At 40.0% G+C, this 11,189-nt stretch overlaps 1 protein-coding gene across 4 annotated transcripts in view; it reads right to left on the bottom strand.

Annotated features, from left to right (window-relative positions):
- Nucleotides 1-1,366: 1,366 nt before the first annotated feature.
- Nucleotides 1,367-11,189, bottom strand: part of NR2C2 (nuclear receptor subfamily 2 group C member 2) — a 117,643-nt gene continuing 107,820 nt past the window's right edge. For 3 of the 4 annotated variants that reach the window (XM_043976272.1, XM_043976271.1, XM_043976273.1), the window contains exon 14: nucleotides 1,367-8,397. In XM_043976272.1, the coding sequence (XP_043832207.1) occupies nucleotides 8,223-8,397 (175 nt within the window). In that variant the 3' untranslated portion in view covers nucleotides 1,367-8,222. The remainder of the gene's footprint in view (nucleotides 8,398-11,189) is intronic. The other variant, XR_006354094.1, reaches the window with a different exon arrangement.

Below are 11,189 nucleotides of genomic sequence, written 5' to 3'. Positions count from 1 at the left end.
ATGAATCCACTACTGCTGATTCTAAGGCCAGCTCTTTACCTACCACCCCGTAGCACTTTTCATATCTGGCTTTTGAGATACTGGACAAATTTTTTATCCTTCACTCCTCACAACAACCTTGTGAAGTAGGTAACCTAGATCTGAGGACTTCTACTCCTACTTGACAGAGGTGGTGCCTGCATCTGGGCCCGCTGCCTCAAAGGGCAGCTCCAGAGGACTGGTTAGTCTTTTTTTTTTTTTTAACAGGGCAATGGGGTTAAGTGACTTGCCCAGGGTCACACAGCTAGTAAGTATTAAGTGTCTGAGGCCGGATTTGAACTCAGGAACTCCTGAATCCAGAGCCGGTGCTTTATCCACTGTGCCACCTAGCCGCCCCCTAGTTAGTCTTTAAAAGTCCTTTCCAGCTTTAAAAAAATACTATGAGTCCATGAGTGCAAGTGTTTATAAGAAAGAGTATATGGAGGAAGTTTTCTTTAGGTAGGAAACATCATCTTTATAGGAATAACAGGGTTCCTAAAACAGATCAGGAGTAGTTGAAAACGGTGGCTCACTTAACAGGGGGGGGGGCAGTGTGTGTGTGTGTGTGTGTGTGTGTGTGTGTGTATGTGTGTGTAAAGTCCACCATTCTATTACAATTTATGTAAAAAGGAAAAATCAACGATACATGTCCATTTGTAATTCACTTTTAATAGTATAAACCTCATTTAGGTAGTAGTATTAAGCCACAACAATATAATGCCACATTTAAACAGCATTTCATAAAATGCATAAGCTAATCCATGCACTGCAATACTCTATATACAAACACAACAATGCAAATTCCTCTTCATGTCTGAAGACATTGATTAGATATAAAATTCAGATAAAAAAGAACATGCTATTATTATTTTTTTTAGATGCCATCACACGTACAAAGTCGATTTCTACAAAGCTGGGAGAAAGCAACAGCCTTCAAGCAGGTTTGAAACCTGGAATTCAAATGTAACGGCATAAACAACACTTGCTAAGGATGAAGAGCAGAGGTTACAGAAGAGGTCCCTAGGCAACTGACGCCCGACTTCTGGAGCAGCGCTAGCTCATGAGGCTGGGGATGAAGCCCCATGCACAGCACAGAAAGCAACATGTGCAGAGGAGGCCAGCTTTGGCCTATAGAGAGGGTGCGGGTTTTCAGTCCTAAAACCAGGGGGAAAACGGGTTGCCAAAACATTCTGGAGAACTGAGGAACTCTAGAAATACTCCAGCCCTTGAATTTTATGTGGCAGCAGCATTTATTTTCATGGTACTATGGTAATTTTAAAGGATTATTCTAGCTTTGCTAAATAATACCCCTGCTTAATGTGTGAAATCTCTTCATTTTTATTGTTAACTAAAACACTAAGCCAACATTCCAAGAATCAATACTGGTTGATCTTCTCCCGGCGTAGCTTCCTAGGTGCTATGTGTATGTAAATATACAAAACAAGCACTTCGAACTTCAGGGGTTAATCAAAAACATCTATGCATTAAAAAACCAAACCAAACCTCATACACTATTCTTTTCCCTATCCATCATACACTCAGGACGAGTGCCTACTCTCTGAAATCCAGTTTATATATTCTTTGAAATGATGTCAGTATGATCAATCTACTTTGTTTTAAAAAATTCTGTTTAGAGTCATCAAAATTTCATTTTTCTTTTACCTCTTTTCTCCCTCACCCTCGCTTCCTTAGAGTGTCAGTGGGATGATTGCTACTAAAATTGATAAAACCTAAAATGCTGAAAAATAGTAACTCACAGCCTTCTGTTTGATTAGGGATAGCCATTATTTATTATTTTCCCATAAAGTGTCTACACAATTCAGTCATCTCTTTGGCAATTTGTTTTATATATTAAAACCCTATGTGATTCTATCCCTTATTGCCTTCACTATTTGTTCCAGCATGTGGCCTTTGAAATATTTTTGTAAACCAGCTTCCCATAATAGAATTTGGCCCAAATGTTGCCATCTTGTTTACTGGACCATGGTTGATATGGATAAGTTTTCTCCTTAGGCGTAACTTCTAATTTTAAATCCACATAACCTTTTTTTTTTTTGGAAGCATTAGTGTGGAATCCAATAGTCCTGCATTTACCATTAAGGGTATACACAAAGTAGTATTAGTGCCCTTTGTAGCCCCAAATTTAAAACTGAAGCATAATGATGGGCAGAAAATGCCCTCAGCTGATTTCAGGCGACTAAATAGAATTTCAGTTTCATTGGTAGATAAAATGAGTGCCACATAAAAGTCAACAGTGGTAATAATAATAATAGTCTTACTTTTTTCTCCTCCAAAAATGGACACGTGATTTAAAAAAAGAAGGAAAAAAAAGGTTTGCCTTTCAGAACTGCGCCTGCCTAGGTCATTTTTTTCTTGTTCGCTCCCCCTTCTGTGACCTTTCCAAAGTGTTCCCTGCCGGGAACATTAGAGAACAGCCCCCTACTCCCTCAGCAGACATATTCAGCATGAAAGGATCCTTCTGACTGATGCACCAGGGAGAGTGGAAAACTAAGATCACACTTGGGAGCTGAGTCCCCATCACTGAAATAACCTACTCTTCATCTCTGAATTTGCGAATGTTATTTTTTTAGGAGAATGCCTACACATGATGTACAAATGCAGTGGGGTGTGTGTTGGGATGTGGGGGTTATTCCCAGTGTGCTCTGGGAAACAGAGAAGTGCAACATTATTTTCATTTTGCACACCACACCCTCATGTTCTTCCGGTTGGGCACTGAAGGAAACGGGGAGAATGATCATATTTTAGACATAGTAAACTGGAATGCCCCCACCTCTAGTGCCCTCTGAACTCAAGCCATTATCCTTCTCTATATAGTTAGGGAATAGATGGACGTTTGCATTCTCCTGGAATAGTTTTTATTTCATCCTTTTTTTTTTCCACTTGTACAGTTAGGACATAGCTAGCTCTTCTTTCCCTTGGTGGTATATTGCCCCTCCCCCCCAATCTGACCACCCAAATAAGAAAAATATAAAAACATTTAGGAAAACCTCCAATGCTGAGGGATTGTATAAACATTGAAGACAATTTAGCTTACATTAGCAACTCAATCATAAACTCTCTTTAAACATAAAAATGTTTGAATACATGGCTACATATCTGTATACATAATATACATATAAACATACACACATATTTACACTGTACATATATATAAGATATAAACACTTATAAAGTCATTCATTCATACACACATACATAGAAATCTGTACACGTACATAGTTGCTGAAGCGATTTCTATTACAGGACATGCAGAAATGCACAATTGTGGGAGGCACAAAAAGAAGATATTTATAAACCTGCATACAAAACCCACCCCCAAAATAACCCCAAGTCTATCAGGGCTCTCTCTCTTTGTCTTTACATCTGAGTTAAGACATTTCTTTTAAAACGAATCTCCCATAATCCAAAGGGTTCGAAGAAGTGAGTTAAGAGGAAGCATGTAGAATAAGTATTCTCTTCTGCCAACCGAGATCAAAAGGTGGTCACTTCATAATGAACTGAGGACCTGCTGCAAATTAAGCTACATCAGGAGATGGTGGAGTGGAGTCAAAGAAATGTTTGGGGGTCATGGCAATGGATCTAAAATGGAATCTACAATGGGAAATTGGGATGATTCGCACCCAGACTCTACTCCGAGTGAGAGGTCTGCCAAAATAGGAAATTGTTTTTGAACTGGAGACTGTCCTGGGTTCAAAACACAATTACAGTATACACATGTGGCGTGGAACAAGCCATGGGTTTTAAGATGGATTTCCAATATAATTTTGCCAGAAGGATCAGGATATATTTTTCTAGACATATATGCAGATCTTTTACAGCTCTGTTCATAAACCCTGTTAAGTCAATTAAAAAACTAGGTCTGTAGTGTGGACACAAATAAATTATGTGATGGGTTGCTAAAACATAAAGATGCCTATAACAGAATAGATGCAGCCACATTGTCATTAGCAACTAAAACATCATGAACCCAAAGTTAACATTTAATACTGATTCTAAAGGGACCTAAAAGAATCATCTCCAAATTGCAGAATTATAGAACACATCTAACACACAACAATATACCTTAAGTTGAAAAACAAAACAAAACACAACCTCAAGACTCATCACACTCTTGGAAAAGAAGACAATAAATAATATTTTAAAAAAATCTTCAGAACCACAAACTTCAATACTAGAAAAATGATGTTATATTCACTGAAAATGCTGTCTTAGTATTGTTTCAAAATTCTGATCTAACAGAAATCGGAAAATGTAATTCTTTTCTTGTATGACTTAGCCCATTCCAGTCTTTTTTCAGGTATCACTGTCTTTTAAAATTCATTGATGCTATAGAAGTCTTCAAGGCAAGGTTTTATTTAACAGAAGAAATTATGGGCATGTGTTTGACTTGACATAAAAGATGTTCTTCTAGAAGTGTGCCACATGATCATTATTAGTGTGGCTGCTTTTAAAAAGGGTATTATTTTTTATGGGATACCTGTTGTTTACAAGTGTCATCTATCGACATCCTTAGTATTGATACAGATAGCCATCAACTTCATTATTTTGGCCAATTTTCTTTTTCTTTCATCATTCAAAACATTGGGAAGTCAACAAAACCCAAAACAAACCTCACCAAAAAAGAATTCATTTTCCTTATATTTACATAATTTCTAAATGGTCACATTTAATACCATGAGGTATTCCCCCCAAACTGGAGCTTAGAAGTAGGGACCAATGTCTTAAGTGAACACACTTCCCCACCCTAATGGCTGTCTTAAAGAATGGATAATACTTAATTTTGGTTGATTCTGAACAGAGACTCCAGAAAGCTATGGCAGCTTTTAACTCATTCACAAGGTGGCACAGGGAGCAATAGGTGCATTGCTAGGGATAATTCATTTTCTCTTGCACCTCGTATTTAGGTAACAGCTAAATTTCAAATACGTGGCCATTGGTAAGAATACTCTCCATCTTGAAGGCATTCTCTTTACTAATGTAGACTAAAAAGACTACACTGTCTGGAGACCCCTTTCATTTCTACCATTCAGTTTACTTAGTGGATAGAGACCTGATCTCTCTTCTTGCTCAATTTGGTATTTCATGAGTTCTCTTAACAAGGAATGGCAATAACTTAAGGTTTAGTCAAAGTTCGAGTCTAAGCTTTTGGAAAGAATTCCTTTAAAGGAGTCACGATCCAATAGTTTGGGTTTTTTTGCCCAAGTGCCCAAAATAAAGAGACTGTAAAGGCTATTTTGACCTAGGCACTAGACGATTTTTGATAGGACAGAATTTAAGTCATTCATTTGAAATAATCCTTATGGAAAATTCTTCTTTGATAATTGAGCCAAGAAGAATTTAGGCATTAAGGAGAGTGCTTCAAAAACTTAAAATATTTTGTTTTCTTAGAGGCAGTTTGGTCAGCACTGTCAAGGATGTTTGCACGAACAATGAACTCAATTGACTTGTTTTCTTCAGGCACTGAAGTCATTGTAGCACAAATCCTAATCTTTCTGAGAGCTGCTCTCAATGGCCTATTGGTACAATCTTTATTTCCAAGTAAATTCTTTATCAAAGTGTTAATGTTTGAATAATTTATAGAAGAGAAACATAAATCTTATGTGGTCTACCTATTCCATTCTTCTACCATATTTGAAATAACTTTGTCTCAGGGGACATTATTCCAAGTCTTAGGATGGCCTACCCCAATTTGATAAGACAGTTTAAATCAAAACAACATAATGAACACAGAAAGCACTTCCCACCCCCAACCCTCAAATGAAAGGGGAATCGGGTGAACTAACAGGCATCAACAATTGCTGTCCCATCACTTATCAAAGCCACTACCAACAGGGAGCTCAGAGCCAATATGGTTCCATGAAAGACTTGACATAAAAGATGTTCTTCTAGAAGTGTGCCACATGATCATTAGTGTGGCTGCTTTTAAAAAGGGTATTATTTTTTATGGGATACCTGTTGTTTACAAGTGTCATCTATCGACATCCTTAGTATTGATACAGACAGCCATCAACTTCATTATTTTGGCCAATTTTCTTTTTCTTTCATCATTCAAAACATTGGGAAGTCAACAAAACCCAAAACAAACCTCACCAAAAAAGAATTCATTTTCCTTATATTTACATAATTTCTAAATGGTCACATTTAATACCATGAGGTATTCCCCCCAAACTGGAGCTTAGAAGTAGGGACCAATGTCTTAAGTGAACACACTTCCCCACCCTAATGGCTGTCTTAAAGAATGGATAATACTTAATTTTGGTTGATTCTGAACAGAGACTCCAGAAAGCTATGGCAGCTTTTAACTCATTCACAAGGTGGCACAGGGAGCAATAGGTGCATTGCTAGGGATAATTCATTTTCTCTTGCACCTCGTATGTAATACTGGGCAGTTAATTTTCCAATTGTTGTGAAAAGAGAGCTACTGGAATGTGGCAGATCTAAATGAGGAATAAGTTGTATCTGTAAGCCAAAGGACAAGGGTGGCCAGGGAAAAGGTCTTAGCATCATAGAGCAATGATGAAGCCAGTATAACTGATTTAGCTATTTAAAGAAACTATTTGAAATAGTCACTTGCAATTGCTAACACACCCATCTGTCAAGGGACATAACACTGAACTCCACATTATGGTATGCTTGGTTTTTTTAATTTGCATGAACACAAAAAAGGGAACAAAAAGTGGTGACTCTGGATTCTGGAAAAATCATTTTGCTCTGATCTACATCCTTCTGAGTTCATTTAAATGCTCTCCCTGGGCCCTCATGTAGGGTTGTTATTTTTTTTAAGTAATAGTGGACACATTCTTTGCGTGAATCTTTATACCCAGAAACCCAAGGTGTGCAAGAGGGCATCCTAAGAGTGGGGGTGCAAGGCGCACGCCAGGTGCCTGTGGTCTCACCCCAGGGACTGGCCTTACATACAGAAAGGTTACATTTTATCAATGCAGGGGGATGAAGACACAGTAAAAGCCACAGGACTGGTGTCTGAATGACAACCAAGAGAATCCCCAGTCACACCCCAAATATCATCCTGATACTGGGAGTCACTTCTCCAGTACAAAAGCCGAAGACAGGAGTAACCTTAATACAATTAATTAGTCATTAACCGCAGGAGCACATGATTCTTTTCATGGGATATATTCTGAAAGTCAACCCAAATGGGGCAACAACGTAAAATGAACCGGGAGAATTCAGGGAACTGAGGCAGGAAGAGGGAAACTTTCTTTTTGGCTGGGACTGATCAAAGACGCGCCATGGGCCTGAAGCCAACAAAATGCCCACCGCACTGCGGAACCAATAACAAGAAGGAATAAATTGGGGCTACCTTCAGTTACTGGAGAGGCTGAATGTCTATCCTGGCAGTTAATCAATGACTAATTGCACTGCAAATCAGAGAGCCAGCTAGTAGAACCAGCCCTGGTTCGGCGTGATCATGTGACCATCTCCAGAGCACTCATGATCACTGACCATCCTTATGTGGGCCGAGGCCCTGGCAGTTATTTGGCTGCTAATTGTGCTATAGACATGCTACAAATAAACCACCTTCCCGTCATTCTAAAGATGTGCACCACCAACGTGTGCGTACAGACTCACATGCCTTTTTGCCTGAAGTAGACGTGATTGTCTCTTTTTTTTGTCCCCCTCTAAGTTTTCACAGAAATCATCAGCATTTTGGCCAAGGACATATATCATTTTCTCTGTGCCTATTCACAGGCAGGATGCTGATAACATTATCAAGTGGACAAGAAGTTCTTAGAAAGTGCTCATGTCGTTACCCTGGTAATTAATTGCTAAATATCCCCAAGGACACCATTATATATGTATATACAGATACTGTTTTTAGGTTTTTTTTAATACTAGTCTCTGACATTATAAAACTTTTTTTGCCCTTTATCAACTTCTAAATACAAAGCGAGTTAAAAGGTTGCTCAGAAATCTGATACCTTATTTGTCTTTTTGAAATCCAAAGTCATTAAAATATTCCTTGTGGCAGAAAAGGAACCTAGGCTTTCAGTAGCTACTGTTGGGGCCTCCTAGACAAGAAGAAACCAGGTAGGAAATGGTTAACATATGGGAAATATCTGTACATACCAAAATATCACTATTTTTTATTTTCTTTCTATCTTAATGGTGTGGTTACTGGTTCTATGAAAATCATTTTGATCCACGGAGATGTGTTGTTCCCACTATAAGTTCGTTCCTGTGATCTGGCCATTGTACTCTGCGGTTTCCATTTTCAGAATGTAGGGGATTATGCTGTCTATTGAAACGTTGCCAATGAGACCAGTAAAAAAGAGTTCTTCAGTAATACTGGAGCTCATCAGCCTAAGCGCTGGGAGACGAACAAGAATCCGAGCCAGCCTGGAAGAAAAATTCACCACATTAGGAAAATGAGACTGTGGCTCATCCTGCCTGGAGAGGAACAGTAACTGTCCCTGTGGGGCCTCTGACTCCCCAGTGATCCTTGGGTTGTTGCTTCTTTCAATGGCACCGTATTTTGAATGATACATTGGAGCAGTCCTGGCTCCACAGGAGTGGGCCTCCCCTCTGCTACAACTAGTGGCAGGTGCTCTCTCTGCAAGCATGAATCACAGACTGCTACAGTGTTGAGAAAAAACCAGCAGGAGAGTGGCCAGGGATTTCTGAGAGACATGTCCATACACACATGTAGAAGGCAGGGGTAAAAAGCAGTGTGACCCAAAGATCCTAACATGAGGAGACACATTCGGTAGAGTTATTGCTAAGACTTGGTGAGATGGGACCTGGGATTAGACTATGGATCAAGAAGGGTACATCTTATCCAGAAAGAACAGGATAGGAAAAAGAGAGATGGAGAGAGGTGGCATCATATACTAGGGAGACACAGTCATATAGTGAGGAAAACCAGGAACTGTAGGAGGGTATTCTAGTGAAGATCAACATGGGCAGAAGCAGAAATGATACTGCCATCAGAAGAGACTACAGACCACCTGGAGGGAAAGAGGAAATGGATGAGGTACTTGAGGAAAGATCACATGCCTCTCTATAGCACTTGCTCTATCAAAAAGGGATCGGCTAACAATTTGCTGACAGGCATTATTAGTAATTTAATTTTTCAAAAATGGAAGGACCAACAAGGAGAACTTAATTCTAAACCTGACACCTACTCAAAAAGAATAACTGGTTGTTAGGGTAGAAATGGTAGTAACTTTGAGAAAAATAGAAGTGACTGCACCATCTTAGATGCTGTGACAAAGTAGGAGAGGGAAGATGGTCCTATTCTGATATGCGCGTCAGATCTAGAGGAAGCATATTTTTAAAGGTTCAGAAGAATAGTGGCCCGGGTGGAAGAAAAATTCTCAATAATGAAATTCTTATGAAATAAAGGAATAAGTTCCAAAAAGGAGGAAAGAGGACTGTCTAAGGATCTTGGTGTGGATGTATAGGAGGTAATCAAACAACTAAGATTTTAAAATGACACGTGCAGCAGACACAAGCCAGGTCATGTGATAATGAATTCTGAGTCATGGCATGGTCTTCTAAGAGCAGTGCCAGAGGGAGCTGAGGCTGCTTAGGAAGCGGGAGGACAACAAAAAGGACTTTTTTCTGTTCTGGAGAAAAGAGAACGCCCAAGTAGGGGCAGGACAGAATGATGGCATTAGACAACGATAGGCCTGTTTCTCTTTTCTCTACCAAGTCAAAAGATACTCGGATTAGAAGAGGCAGAGGAAAGTGGCTGAGACCCAGGGAAAGATGAGACACTTGAGCTGCCCTTGATGAATGTAAGTTATCAGGCCTGGATGAATGACACACCAGACATGGCAAGAGCTGGCAGACAGTGACTGAGTGACTATCGGTGATCTTTGAAGAACCTGAAGAAAAAGAAATTCTCTGGGACTGGAGAAGGACAAATATTGTGAGGTGAATGGAGGCAGCCAAGAGGCAGAGGGGTGGAGTGGACAGTTACTGGATTTGGACGGAGAGAACCTGGAATAAAATTACCCTGCCCTGGGCAATTACTTCATCAAGGGCCACATCTCTAAAATGAAGAAATGACACCAGATGATCCTGAAGGCCCCTTCAGTTCCAAATCTACCATCCAAATGGAACATTGGGCTAATTTAGTATTTTGAAATTTAAGAGGCCTAAGTGCCAAGTCTTATAACTGAGTTAAAAATCAACTTAATGGGAGGCAGCTAGGTGGCACAGTGGATAAAGCACGACCCCTGGATTCAGGAGGACCTGAATTCAAATCCAGCCTCAGACACTTGACATTTACTAGCTGTGTGACCCTGGGCAAGTCACTTAAGTCTCATTGCCCCAGAAAAGAAAAATAAAACAGAACAAAATAAATAAAATGCTTTTAAAAATTAATTAATAAATAAAATCAACAATGAATACAATGTAGCTATAGTAGTTCATTAGAAAAAAGAGGGGGGCAGCTAGGTGGCGCAGTGGATAGAGCACTGGCCTTGAATTCAGGAAGACCTGAGTTCAAATCCAGTCTCAAACACTTAAGAATTACTAGCTATGTGACCCTGGGCAAGTCACTTAACCCCAATTGCCTCACCAAAAAAAAAAAAAAAAAAAAGAGGGGGCAGAGGGGTTTAGTGGACTGAAAGCTGAGTATGAATTGACAGTGTGGGCTGAGTAAAGAGTACATAAGAGAGGCACAGTGTCTAGGACATGACACAGATTAATCACCAAGTGCTCATGGAGCATCTGCCCTAGGCTAGGAACCACACTGGGTCATGGGGATATAAAGAACAAGGTTTTCAGCGGGGGGATGTGAGAGACAACAGGGATCCAGCAACTTTGGTGCAATGGAAAAGGCCCTGAGCCCTGAGGCTTCCATGCTTCACTAAGCAATAGAGCAGGACTCCAGGGCAACTTTCTTGTCCACGCCTAAGCTCTCTGAAGGACCTGCCACCCCTACTTCCTGGCTGGGGAGCCGTGGGCAAGTCCCTTCTCCTTTCAAGGTTTCTTCTGTAAAACGAATGGGGAATACCGGACACTTCCAGCTCAAAACCCTACTAGCCGATATGACGTGGCCTCTCTGAGGACAGCTGCCATTGACCTCAGAGAGGTGCTGTGAAGACCAAGAGAACAGGGATTCAGCAAATGCCACCAAGCAGACAGCCCTGGGCTATTTCTAAACAATGAAATACATTCTC

This window comes from Dromiciops gliroides, chromosome 1 (assembly GCF_019393635.1).
Source record: "Dromiciops gliroides isolate mDroGli1 chromosome 1, mDroGli1.pri, whole genome shotgun sequence".
Lineage (NCBI taxonomy): Eukaryota > Metazoa > Chordata > Mammalia > Microbiotheria > Microbiotheriidae > Dromiciops > Dromiciops gliroides.
The sequence above is the reverse complement of the archived record's forward strand: the minus strand, read 5'-3'. Positions and strand labels throughout refer to the sequence as shown.